The 14566-nt window shown below is 42.0% G+C and overlaps 1 protein-coding gene across 1 annotated transcript in view; it reads left to right on the top strand.

Annotated features, from left to right (window-relative positions):
• The window catches only part of LOC107627482, an 11867-nt gene extending 5550 nt beyond the window's left edge, over window positions 1-6317 (top strand). The window contains exon 2 of the mRNA XM_016330312.1: window positions 6042-6317. Within this exon, the coding sequence (XP_016185798.1) occupies window positions 6042-6317 (276 nt within the window). The remainder of the gene's footprint in view (window positions 1-6041) is intronic.

Genomic DNA, 14566 nt, shown 5'->3' with positions numbered 1-14566 from the left:
AGAATTGCCAGTATTTCGGTCTTCCACAGGAAGAACCTACTGAGTTTCTGGCATAGTTCTTACAAATTGCTGATACAGTACGTGATAAAGAAGTGGATCAGGATGTCTATAGATTATTACTGTTTCCATTTGCTGTAAAAGATCAAGCTAAGAGGTGGTTAAATAACCAACCCACAGCAAGCATAAAAACATGGAGACAGTTAACAGACAAATTCCTGAATCAATTTTACCCTCCAAAAAGGATGACACAGCTAAGGCTGGACATCCAAGACTTTAAACAAGAGGATCATGAATCCCTTTATAATGACTGGGAAAGGTACAGAGGGATGCTAAGGAAATGCCCCTCTAAAATATTTTCAGAGTGGGTACAGTTAGACATCTTCTACTATGGGCTTACAGAAAAAGCTCAAATGTCTCTAGATCACTCAGCTGGTGGATCTATACACATGAGGAAGACAATTGTAGAGGCTCAAGAACTCATAGATACAGTTGCTAGAAATCAACATCTGTATTCAAGCAGTGAGCCCTCCATAAAAGAAGAAGTTATGACAACAACTACTGATCATAATCCTCAAGAACAGATTGTCGAACTTAATCAGCAATTACTCCTTATGACAAAACAATTAGCAGAATTTAAAGAGATGCTCCAAGACACTACAATTGCTAATAAAAATATAGAAGCACAATTGAATCAGACAAGACAGCAGCTATCTAAACAGATAACAGAAGAATGCCAAGCTGTCCACTTAAGGAGCGAAAAAACATTGAATAAATCAGCTCAAAGTAGCAGAAAGCCAAGAAAGGAACAACAGACAGAGGACGACCAAACCACTGCCCAAAATCCCTTTGAGGATAGCAAGAGCCTAGAGAGGAATAATTCTGGCGTTCAAACGCCAGAAAAGGGTGAAAGACTGGCGTTAAACGCCCAGTGGATGCCCAATCCTGGCATTCAAATGCCAATGAGGGATCAGACACCTGCAAGTGCTGATAGTAACCCCTCTAAGAAGGCTTCTCCAACCACCTCTGTAGGGAATAAACCTGTAGCAACTAGGGTTGAAGAATATAAAGCCAAGATGCCTTATCCTCAGAAACTCCGCCAAGCGGAGCAGGATAAACAATTTGCCCGCTTTGCAGACTATCTCAGGACTCTTGAGATAAAGATCCCATTTGCTGAGGCACTTGAGCAAATACCATCTTATGCTAAGTTCATGAAAGAGATCTTAAGTCATAAGAAGGATTGGAGAGAAACTGAAAAAGTGTTTCTCACTGAAGAATGCAGTGTAGTCATTCTGAAAAGCTTACCAGAGAAGCTTCAAGATCCAGGGAGCTTTATGATACCATGCACAATAGAGGGTGCTTGTACTAAGACAGCTCTATGTGACCTTGGAGCAAGTATCAATCTAATACCTACATCCACAATCAGAAAGCTTGGCTTGACTGAAGAGGTCAAACCAACCCGGATATGTCTTCAACTTGCTGATGGTTAGCAGGTCATGAATATTACTGCTTTTTGGATGGCTATTCAGGTTACAACCAAATTGCAGTGGATCCTCAGGACCAAGAGAAAACAGCATTCACATGTCCTTCTGGAGTATTTGCCTACAGAAGGATGCCTTTTGGTTTGTGCAATGCACCTGCAACCTTTCAGAGATGCATGCTCTTTATTTTCTCTGATATGGTGGAAAATTTTCTGGAAGTCTTCATGGATGACTTTTCAGTATTTGGAGACTCATTCAGCTCCTGTCTTGACCATTTAGCACTTGCTCTGAAAAGATGCCAAGAGACCAACCTAGTTTTAAACTGGGAAAAATGTCACTTCATGGTGACTGAAGGAATTGTCCTTGGACATAAAATTTCAAATAAGGGAATAGAGGTGGATCAAGCTAAAGTGGAAGTAATTAAAAAATTACCACCACCTGCCAATGTAAAGGCAATCAGAAGATTTCTGGGACATGCAGGATTCTACAGGAGGTTTATAAAGGATTTTTCAAAAATTGCAAAACCTCTGAGCAATCTACTAGCTGCTGACATGCCATTTGTATTTGACACAGAGTGTCTGCAAGCGTTTGAAACCCTGAAAGCTAAGCTGGTCACAGCACCAGTCATCTCTGCACCAGACTGGACATTACCATTCGAACTAATGTGTGATGCCAGTGTCCATGCCATTAGTGCAGTGTTGGGACAGAGGCATAACAAGCTTCTGCACGTCATTTACTATGCTAGCCGTGCTTTAAATGATGCACAGAAGAATTACACAACCACAGAAAAAGAGTTACTTGAAGTGGTTTATGCCATTGACAAGTTTAGATCCTATTTAGTAGGTTCAAAAGTGATTGTGTATACTGACCATGCTGCTCTTAAATACATACTCACAAAGCAGGATTCAAAACCCAGGCTCATAAGAGACAGAAAAGGGACAGAGAACCAGGTAGCTGATCACCTGTCTCGGATGGAACCAGTAGAAGGGGCATCCCTCCCTCCTACTGAGATCTCTGAAACCTTTCCAGATGAGCAACTCTTTGCCATTCAGGAAGCACCATGGTTTGCAGACAGAAAAGGGAAGAAGCATGAAAGGCTTCTCTCAATACAGAGTCAAATAAAACCCCCACATTCAAACTCTAAGTTTGGTGTTGGGAGGCCACAACCAAACTCTAAGTTTGGTGTTAAGAGGCCATCATCATGCTCTGAGTATTTGTGAGGCTCCATGAGAGCCCACTGTCAAGCTACTGACATTAAAGAAGCGCTTGTTGGGAGGCAACCCAATTTTACTTATCTATGTTAATTTCTATTTTCCATTGTTATTTTATGTTTTCTGTAGGTTGATGATCATGTGAAGTCACAAAAATAATTGAAAAAGCAAAAACAAACTGAAAAACAGAATGAAAAACGGCACACCCTGAAGGAGAAGCCTACTGGCATTTAAACGCTAGTAAAGGCAGCAGAATGGGCGTTAAACGCCCAGTCTGGCACCATTCTGGGTGTTTAACGCCAGAAATGGGCACCAGACTGGCGTTTAACGCCAGAAAAGGGCAAGAAGCTGGCGTTAAACGCCAGAAATGGGCAGCAACCTGGCATTTAACGCTAGGATTGGCAGCAAAGGGCGTTTTGCAAGCCTAATTGGTGCAGGGATGGGAAATCCTTGACACCTCAGGATCTGTGGACCCCACAGGATCCCCACCAACCTCAACTCACTCTCTCATTTCTTCACATCTTTTCATAATACTCTTCCCCAAATAACCTCCACCAATCACCTCCATTACTCCTCCAAAACCATCATAACCACCTAACACCCCCTTGGCCGAATAATTCACACACCTCCATCTCATCCATCTCTTCTTCTTCTCCTCCTTTCTTTATTCTTTTTCTCGAGGACGAGCAAACCTTTTAAGTTTGGTGTGGAAAAGCTCAGCTTTTTTTTTTGTTTTTTCATAACCATTTATGACACCTAAGGCCGGAGAAACCTCTAGAAAGAGGAATGGAAAGGCAATTGCTTCCATCTTCGAGTCATGAGAGATGGAGAGATTCATCTCAAAGGTCTATCAAGACCACTTCTATGAAGTTGTGGCAAAGACTCCTCATTGAAGAGGACAAGCCCATCACTAAGAAAATGATGGAGCAAACAAGAGAGCCCACTCATGGACCTCAACAAGAGCATAAGGAAAATTATCATCATGAAATCCCTGAGATGCCTCAAGGGATGCATTTTCCTCCACAAAACTATTGGGAGCAAATTAACACCTCCCTAGGAGAATTAAGTTCCAATAGGGGATAACAAAGGGTGGACCTCCTTCATGAAATTAGAGAAGATCAAAGAGTCATGAGAGAGGAGCAACAAAGGCAAGGAAGAGACATTGAGGAGCTCAAGCACTCCATAAGATCTTCAAGAGGAAGAACTAGCCGCCATCACTAAGGTGGACCCGTTCTTTAATCTCCTTGTTCTTTATCTTCTATTTTTTTTTTCAAATTTTTATGCTTTATGTTTATCTATGTTTGTGTCTTTATTACATGATCACTAGTGTCTTAGTGTCTATGCCTTAAAGCTATGAAAATGAATCCATCACCTCTCTTAAATGAAAAATATTTTCAATTGAAAAAGAAAAAGAAGTGCATGAATTTCGAATTTTAAAACAGATTAATTATTTTGATGTGGTGGAAATACTTTTATTTTTTGAATGAATGCTTGAACAGTGCATATTTTTGAATTTGTTGATTCATGAATATTAAAATTGTTGGCTCTTGAAAGAATGATGGGAAAAGGAGAAATGTTATCTAATGATCTGAAAAATCATAAAATTGATTCTTGAAGCAAGAAAATGTAGTGAATAGAAAGCTTGCATAAAAAAAATGCGAAAAAAAAGAAGATAAAAGAGGGAGAAAAAGAAAGAAAAAGAAAAGCAAGCAGAAAAAGCCAATACCCCGAATTCATTGTATATTCTCTTCTTTTTATCCTATTTGATTTTTAGTTGCTTGGGGACAAGCAACAATTTAAGTTTGGTGTTGTGATGAGCGGATAATTTATACGCTTTTTGGCATTGTTTTTAGTATGTTTTTAGTACATTTTAGTTAGTTTTATTATGTTTTTATTAGTTTTTAAATAAAAATAACTTTTCTGGGCTTTACTATGAGTTTGTGTGTTTTTCTGTGATTTCAGGTATTTTCTGGCTGAAATTGAGGGACCTGAGCAAAAATCTGATTCAGAGGCTGAAAAAGGACTGCAGATGCTGTTGGATTCTGACCTCCCTGCAATCGAAGTGGATTTTCTGGAGCTACAGAAACCCAATTGGCGTGCTTTCAATTGCGTTGGAAAGTAGACATCCTGGGCTTTCCAGCAATATATAATAGTCCATACTTTGCTTGAGATTTAATGGCCCAAACAGGCGTTCTAAGTCAGCTCAAGAATTATGGCGTTTAACTCCAGAACTGGCACAAAAGCTGGAGTTAAATGCCCAAACTGGCATAAAAGCTGGCGTTTAACTCCAAAAAATGTCTCTACACATGAAAGCTTCAATCCTCAGCCCAAGCACACACCAAGTGGGCCCTGGAAGTGGAATTTTACAATAAACACCCTAACTTACTCATTTTCTGTAACCCTAGGTCACTAGTTTACTATAAGTACTACTTTCAGTGATTTATATTGTACCTCATGATACTTTATACGTTTCTTATTATATTCTCTACGGCATGAGTCTCTAAACTCCATTGTTGGGGGTGAGGAGCTCTGCGGTTCTTCATGAATTAATGCAATTACTATTGTTTTCCATTCTATCACGCTTGCTTCTATTCTAAGATATTCATTCACACTTCAACCTGATGAATGTGATGATCCATGACAATCATCATCATTCTCACCTATGAATGCGTGCCTGAAAACCACCTCCGTTCTACATGCAATCAAGCTTGAATGTGTATCTCTTGGGTTTCTAATCTAAGATTGGAACCTTCATGGTATAGGCTAGAAATATTGGCGGCCATTCCTGAGATCCGGAACGTCTAAACCTTGTCTGTGGTATTCTAAGTAGGATCTGGAAAGGGATGACTGTGATAAGCTTCAAACTCGCGATTGTGGGGCGTGTGACAGACGCAAAAGGATCAATGGATCCTATTCCGACATGATCGAGAACCGACAGATGATTAGCCGTGCGGTGACAGCGCATTTGGAACATTTTCATTGAGAGGACGGGAAGTAGACATTGACAACGGTGATGCCCAACATAAAGCTTGCCATGGAAGGAGCCTTGCGTGCATGAAGAAGAAAATAGTAGGAAAGCAGAGATTCAGAAGACAAAGCATCTCCAAAACCTCAACCTGTTCTTCATTACTGCATAACAAGTATTTATTTCATGTTCTTTTACTTTTTACAATTAAATCTGAGAATTATTGATATCCTGACTAAGAGTTACAAGATAACCATAGCTTGCTTCAAGCCGACAATCTCCGTGGGATCGACCCTTACTCACGTAAGGTATTACTTGGACGACCCAGTGCACTTGCTGGTTAGTTGTGCGGAATTGCAAAAGTGTGACTGTGATTTCGTGCACCAGATGGCCCACTTGTCAGAGGTAGCACTGAAACAGAGGATAGCCCTACGATACAACACCAAGGTACTCAGAAGAAAATTTGATGAAAGAGACCTCGTTCTAGGACGAAACGATATCGGACCACCGTCCCCAGGAGAAGGGAAGCTGGCGGCAAACTGGGAAGGCCCCTACAGAGTCAAAGAAGTGCTCGGCAACGGCGCCTACAAGCTGGAAAGACTCGACGGCAAAGAAATGCCGAGAACATGGAACTCAGGTAACCTAAGAAGATTCTACTCGTAGCTTGGACACACTAGCCAAGCGGCCCGACGAGTTAGATAGGTGTTTAATCTTGTCAAATGTTAATTTCCAATGATTTACTTTCATTAAGCACCTACCGTGTTTATAGAACTGTCTAGCTAACGACTACTTTTTACTTGTCTAAACTTTCCTATCCATCATTCCCCAATACATATCCCACATCGTCATGTTTTCCAACGCATGGCAAACGGGACTACAATACGGCAACCCGAGACTGATCACCCCGGGAGCCAAACACGTCAAAGCCATAACAAACAGCCGCGATAATAAGACCAAGACGGTTTCGCCCAAGTTACCAACATAACGGCAAAACGGACACAAGCAATAAGTCTACACCAAAAAAATGGTAGCAAAACAAAACGCTACTAAACAAACAGATAAAGGCGATAATTAGAAGCCGACCAGGCGACCACTAAAGTATAAAAGTTAGCGTTTCAACAAGTATTCTACAAGGAAACATAAAAGGCACAAGTTACAAGAGTTCACTTCCGAGGCATGTCGACAATTTTGCCGTCCTGGATTGTTTTGAAGACTCCAATAGCCGACGTATCGAATTCTGGGACCATGATCTTCAACTGGGCCTTGAGAGCCTCCTCGGTCATAAAGATTGCGTTCTTCCCCTGCTCCCTGACCGCCTTGTATTTCCTTTTCAACTCTTCCGCCTCGGCTCGCGTAGCCTCAGCTGATGAGACGGCCGCGTCGCGTTCCTCCTCAGCAGCGACCACCCGACCTTGCGCGGCGTTGAGCTGGCTCTCTAGAGTCATCTCCCGCTCGGTTAAACGGGAGACGGTGGCGTCGGAGGCATTCATTTTTTCCTCAAAGGACGCAACCTTCTCCTCGGCATCCTTGCGCCCCATCTCCGCCGCGGCCAATTGTTCCTGAAGCTTTTCAACCTGGACCTTGAATTCGTTGTTGGCCTGGGCAGCAGTATTGAGCTTCCTTCGCAATGCCTGCATGCCCAACAATTCAAACTCGGCCTTCCAGGCTATCACCGCCCCACGGAGAAGGGTACGATACATCCACCTCGCCTGTCCCGCGAGTTCGGTTTGAAGGAAGTGATCCTCCTTACCAGGAATCAGTTGATTATCAATAAAGGCCCCAGCATCGAAGTTCCTCTCCATCACGGTGAGAGCTTCTTCCGGGCTGGAAGATGCCCTTCGTCTCTTGGGAGTGGGGACAAGCTTCATATCATCATGCTCCCGCTGAGTAGAGGACGACTGCCCAATACCAGCCGTCTCATCGGGAGCGGGAGAAGCCTGCCTCCCAGCGGAATTCTTGTCGGACGTCTCGACGTCCCGGGGGAAGGTACAACTTGATTCTCCTTCTCCCCGGAAGGGCCTTCCGGCTTCCCGGCATCCTTCTCGTCAACCTTCTCCTCATCGCTATCCTCCAAGAAGGTCTTGACCAAATTTTTGAGCCCGGTCACCGAAGTAGACATCTCTACTACAACAGAGAAACAAATACGTTAGTCGTGAATTCGGGAAGAGCAAATTAAATAACAAACAACACAAAAGTACAAGATAAAACAGCTCACAAATATAACTCCTGGCGGACTCCCGTTCACCCATAAGGAGATGGAGGTTCACAGGGTTCTTTCCAAAAAGAGCAAACAACACGTCGGTAATCCTCTTATTTACAGGGGACATTCCCTTGTAGGTCACCTTAATAAAAGAATTAGACCCCGCCCCAAAGCTCCAATACGTCGGGATGAGGCGTTCCCCCTCTAACGACAACCAAAAGGGATGGCGACCTTTAACGGGGCAAACTTTGAAGAATTTGTCCTTGGACCCATGATAGGAGTCCTCGAACAGACCAATTACCCTCCGACCTTGAGCAGATCGGAAGGACAGGAACCCTTTCCTCGCCTTCCCTTGTCTGGAGGGGTTGGTAAGGTTGAAGAAAAAGAGGAAGACATCCACCGACACCGGCAGCTCGAGATATTCACAAACCATCTCAAAACAGCGAATAGAAGCCCAGCTATTTGGATGGAGCTGCGACGGCGAGACGGATATCCGATTAAGAAGCGACATCTGGAAATCGGAGAATGGAATGCGAATGCCGACCTGGGTGAACATGGCTTTATAAAACCAAATCCAGTCGGCAACCCGTGGAGAGCGAAAATTGATCTCCTACAACCGCTCATTGGGGGCAGGAACGAAGGTCTCGTAATTGGCCTCCTCGTCTGTCCCCCCGCACAGATAACCGGCCTGCTGAAATTCCGTCAACTCCTCCAAATCCATCTGATTTGGCGAGTCCTTCACATCTGAGGTCACCTAAGCGTAGGGGTCATAGTTCGCGGCGGAAACAGAAGCTCGGGAGATGACGCGAGGCATACCTACAATGGGGGTACCACTCCATTAGTCTATGAGGTCGAGAGTCCAGGAATGACCCAGAAACTATGTCCATCCTATTCAAACTGTTAAGATCAAGTATGGCTAAAGCTATACCTATCACGCAAGCCACTTAAAAACCTACCCTGGAATGGTACCTGGTGCACGAATTGTGAATCACACTTTTCACAACTCGTACCACTAACCAGCAAATGCACTGGGTCGTCCAAGTAATACCTTACGTGAGTAAGGGTCGAATCCCACGGAGATTGTTAGTTTGAAGCAATCTATGGTTATCTTACAATTCTTAGTCAGGAAGTCAATTATATTTATCAGTTGAATTGCGAATAAACAAGAGAGCATGGGTTAACAATCTGCAATCTGATGTAGAACGGAAGTGATTGTCAGACACACATTCATGGATTGAGGAAGGTGATGAGTGTCACTGATCATCACCTTCTCCATAGTTAGGCACGAATGGATATCTTAGATAGGAGCACGCATGTTTGAATGGAAAATAGAATTACTTGCATTAATTCATCAAGACACAGCAGAGCTCCTCACCCCCAACAATGGAGTTTAGAGACTCATGCCATCAAAAGAGTACAAAATTCAGATCTAAAATGTCATGAGCTACAAAATAAATCTCTAAAAGTTGTTTAAATACTAAACTGGTAACCTAGGTTTACAGAAAATGAGTAGACTATGACAGATAGTGCAGAAATCCACTTCTGGGCCCCACTTGGTGTGTGCTGGGACTGAGACTAAAGCTTCTCACGTGCTTGGGCTGTTTTGGGCGTTCAACGCCAGGTTGTAACCTGTTTCTGGCGTTGAACTCTACTTTGTAACCTGTTTCTGGCGCTGGACGCCAGACAGCAGCATGGAACTGGCGTTGAACGCCAGTTTATGTCGTCTATACTTGAGCAAAGCATGGACTATTATATATTGCTGGAAAGCCCTGGATGTCTACTTTCCAACGCAATTGGAAGAGTGCCATTTGGACTTCTGTAGCCCCAGAAATTCCATTTTGAGTGCAGAGAGGTCAGAATCCAATAGCACCAGCAGTCCTTTTTCAGCTTGAATCAGATTTTTGCTCAGCTCCCTCAATTTTAGCCAGAAAATATCTGAAATTACAGAAAAATACACAAACTCATAGTAAAGTCCAGAAATATGAATTTTGCCTAGAAACTAATGAGAATAAACTAAAAACTAACTAAAATATACTAAAATCTATATGAAATTAACCCCAAAAAGCGTATAAAATATCCGCTCATCACAACACCAAACTTGAACTGTTGCTTGTCCTCAAGCAACTAGACAAATAAAATAGAAGACTAATAAGTCAAGAAGCAATAATATCTCAGAGTTTTTGAGTGAAACTCAGATTCTAATTAGATGAGCGGGACTAGTAGCTTTTTGCTTCCGAACAGTTTTGGCATCTCACTTTATCCATTGAAGCTCAGAGTGATTGGCATCTATAGGAACTTAGAATTCAGATAGTGTTATTGATTCTCCTATTTCAGTATGATGATTCTTGAACACAGCTACTTTATGAGTCTTGGCCGTGGCCCTAAGCACTTTGTTTTCCAGTATTACCACCGGATACATAAATGCCACAGACACATAATTGGGTGAACCCTTTTAGATTGTGACTCAGCTTTGCTAAAGTCCCCAATTAGAGGTGTCCAGGGTTCTTAAGCACACTCTTCTTTTTGCTTTGGACCTTGACTTTAACCGCTCAGTCTCAAGTTTTCACTTGACACCTTCACGCCACAAGCACATGGCTAGGGACAGCCTGGTTTAGCCGCTTAGGCCAGGATTTTATTCCTTTAGGCCCTCCTATCCACTGATGCTCAAAGCCTTGGGATCCTTTTCATTTACTCTTGCCTTTTGGTTTTAAGAGCTTTTGGCTTTTTCTGCTTGCTTTTCTTTTTCTTTCTTTTTTTTTCTGCAAGCTTTGTTCTTTGCTGCTTTTTCTTGCTTCAAGAATCATTTTTATGATTTTTCAGATTATCAATAACATGTCTCATGTTCATCATTCTTTCAAGAGCCAACATATTTAACAGTCTTAAACAACAAATTCAGAAGATATATGCACTGTTCAAGCATTCATTCAGAAGACAGAAAGCATTGCCACCACATGTTACTAATTAGAATTTTTCTTATTAAAACTCGAATTTTATTGCCTCTTATTCAAAAGATCTGCTATTTTATTCATGTTTGCTGATGATGAGAAAAATAGACTATAACTTAATTGGAGATAAAATCAAAATAGACACTAATTACTACTATATGACTCCGAAGGTAAACTCCTATAACGACCACTATCACAGAGTTAAAGCAGAAATTGGAATTTAACAACCTTTGTTCTGGGAAGTGGATGTTCCTCGGATCTGTGGGGTGCTTGGTCCTTCAAGAGATAACTTCTGGCGCTTTAATTCCCTCAAGTCACGCCCTTGCTCTTCCTGTTCTTTAATCAAATAGCAAAGAATTTGACTTTGTTCCTTCTGTTCCTTTATTATTTATTCCATAGCTTCTTGCATCTTGGTAACTGATGTTTCAAGATACTCCCAATATTCAGATTGAGGGATTTCCGGGAGAAATTCCTGTGTTTTCTTCTTGATGAGGTCATCCTGTGCTTGTTGTTTTTCCATTGATGCTTTAGTGATTGGTTTCTCAATTGAGATATACTCAGTTATTCCCATCCTTACTCCAGCGTCCTTGCAGAGCAGAGAAATCAAGCTTGGGTAAGCCAACCTGGCCTCTTTAGAATTTTTGTTAGCAATTTTGTAGAATTCAGTTGAAATCAGTTGATGAACTTCCACTTCTTTTCCCATCATGATGCAATGGATCATCACTGCTCTTTTAACAGTGACTTCAGAACGGTTGCTAGTGGGCAGCAGAGAATGCCCAATGAAGTCCAGCCAGCCTCTGGCCACTGGTTTGAGATCTTCTCTTTTGAGTTGATTAGGAACACCCTTCGTGCTGGTGGTCCACCTGGCTCCAGGGATGCATATGTCTTCTAGAATCTTATCCAGGCCCTTGTCTGTTCTCATCATTCTCCTGTTGAAAGAGTCTGGATCATCTTTCAGCTGAGGTAGCTTTAAGATCTCTCTGATCTTGTCAGGGTGGGTATGAATAATCTTTCCTCTGACCACGGTTCGATAGTCATAGATATCAGATCCAGATAGTCTTTGCCTGTCTATATGCCACATATTAGCATAGAACTCCTGGACCATATTTCTTCCCACTTTCGTTTCAGGATTAGCTAGGACCTCCCAGTTCCTGATTCGAATTTGCTCCTGGATCTCCGGATATTCGTCTTCTTTCAGATCGAATCTAACTTCCAGGATCACTGATCTTAGACCCATTATTTTATAATAATGGTCTGAATGTGCTTTAGATAAGAACTTCCATTGATTCCAAAGTGGTTTTGGAACGCTCTCTTTCTTGCCTCTTGAAGTGGGTTGTTTTCCTTTAGGAGCCATGCTCTTAGTGATCACGGATAAACACACCAAACTTAGAGGTTTGCTTGTCCTCAAGCAAAAGAAAAGAAAGGAGAGGGATAGAAGGAGAGCTAGGTGCAATTGTTGATGGAGGAGGGTGGAGGCCGAACCCATATATAAAGGGAGGGGGGTGGGTTCGAAAATTTTGAAAAGATATGATAAAAAGATTGATTTGGAAAAGATAAGATAGAAGATATGATAAGAGAGGATGTAGTTTAAAATTGAAAATATATGAAAAATTTTTTAAAAAGATAAATCTAGATTTTGAAAAAGATAATGTGGAGATTTGAAAAAGATATTAGTTTAAAAAATATAGATTTGTTTTGAAAATTTGAAAAAGAGTTGGATTGAATTTGAAAAAGAGGGTTTGTGCTTATGGATTAAGATACATTTGATATTTTTAAGGTAGGGTTTTTAGAAATTAGGGATTTTAGAAATCAGGGTTCTTAACAAGTTTATGCAAGAAATCATGAATTGAAGCATGAAAATTAAGATTAAAATGAAAAATATGAAGAAAAAATGAATTTACCTCCTCCCCACCATCCTGGCGTTTGAACGCCCAAACGCTGCATGTTTTGGGCGTTCAACGCCCAAATGCTGCCTCTCCTGGGCGTTCAACGCCCAGCTGCTGCTTCTTTCTGGCGTTGAATGCCAGGAAGTCCTTTGTTACTAGGCGTTCTTCTGAACGCCCAGAATGCTGTAAATCTGGTGTTAAATGCCCAGAAAGAGCTTCTTTCTGGCGTTTAACGCCCATATGGCTATCCTCACTGGCGTTCAACGCCCAGTGGATGCTTCTGTTGGGCGTTGAACGCCCAAAACAGACTTTTACTGGCGTTTTCTTGCCAGTGAGCTCTTTTTCTCTGTTTTGTGTGCATAATCCTTCTGTAACCCTGTGAACTTATGCAATTGATTCTTTACCTTGTTATCAATGAACTTTATATAAACAAATAAAAATAAAAATAAAAATAGGGCAAAATGCTTAGAGGATTGATGCCCCATGGCTGGGTTGCCTCCCAGCAAGCGCTTCTTTATTGTCTTTAGCTGGACCTTGCTGAGCTTTTAGTCTAGCTTCAGCCTTGAGCACTCGTGCTCAACATTTCCTTCAAGATAGTGCTTGATTCTCTGTCCATTGACAATGAACTTCTTATCAGAATCAATATCTTGAAGCTCCACATAACCATGTGGTGATACACTTGTAATCACATATGGTCCCCTCCACCGGGACTTCAGTTTCCCGGAGAATAGCCTGAGCCTAGAGTTGAACAACAGAACCTTGTGTCCTGGTTCAAAGATTCTAGTTGACAGCTTTCTGTCATGCCACTTTTTTTATTTTTCTTTATAAAGCTTGGCATTTTCGAAAGCAGTGAATCTGAATTCCTCTAGCTCATTTAGCTGGAGCAATCTTTTTTCTCCAACTAATTTGGCATAAAAGTTCAGGAATCTGGTTGCCCAGTAGGCTTTATGTTCCAGTTCCACGGGCAGGTGACATGCCTTACCATAGACCAGTTGGTATGGAGAGGTCCCTATAGGAGTCTTGAATGCTGTTCTGTATGCCCACAGAGCATCATCCAAGCTTCTTGCCCAATCTTTTCTACGGGTATTTACAGTCCGTTCTAGGATTCTTTTTAGCTTTCTGTTAGAGACTTCAGCTTGTCCATTAGTCTGTGGATGATATGGAGTCGCCACCTTGTGGCGAATCCCATACCGGACCATGGCAGAGTAAAGCTGTTTGTTGCAGAAGTGAGTGCCCCCATCACTGATTAGTACTCTAGGGACCCCAAACCTGCTGAAGATATTTTTCTGGAGGAACTTCAGCACTGTTTTAGTATCATTGGTGGGTGTGGCAATGGCCTCAACCCATTTTGATACATAGTCAACTGCCACCAAGATATAAGTGTTTGAGAATGATGGTGAGAAAGGTCCCATGAAGTCAATTCCCCATACGTCAAACAACTCAATCTCCAAGATTCCTTGCTGAGGCATGGCGTAACCATGAGGCAGATTACCAGCTCTTTGGCAACTGTCACAGTTACGTACAAACTCTCGGGAATCATTATAGAGTGTGGGCCAATAGAAGCCACATTGGAGGACCTTGGTGGCTGTTCGCTCACCTCCGAAATGGCCTCCATATTGAGATCCATGGTAATGCCATAGGATCCTTTGTGCTTCTTCTCTAGGAACACACCTACGGATTATTCCGTCTGCACATCTCTTAAAGAGATAGGGTTCATCCCACAAGTAGTACTTTGCATCAGTGATTAATTTTTTCTTTTGTTGCCTGTTGTACTCTTTGGGTATGAACCTTGCAGCTTTATAGTTTGCAATATCGGCAAACCATGGCGTTTCCTGAATGGCAAATAAATGCTCATCCAGAAAAGTCTCAGAGATCTCAAGA

Source organism: Arachis ipaensis, chromosome B02, assembly GCF_000816755.2.
Source record: "Arachis ipaensis cultivar K30076 chromosome B02, Araip1.1, whole genome shotgun sequence".
Classification (NCBI taxonomy): Eukaryota; Viridiplantae; Streptophyta; class Magnoliopsida; order Fabales; family Fabaceae; genus Arachis; species Arachis ipaensis.
The sequence above is the reverse complement of the archived record's forward strand: the minus strand, read 5'-3'. Positions and strand labels throughout refer to the sequence as shown.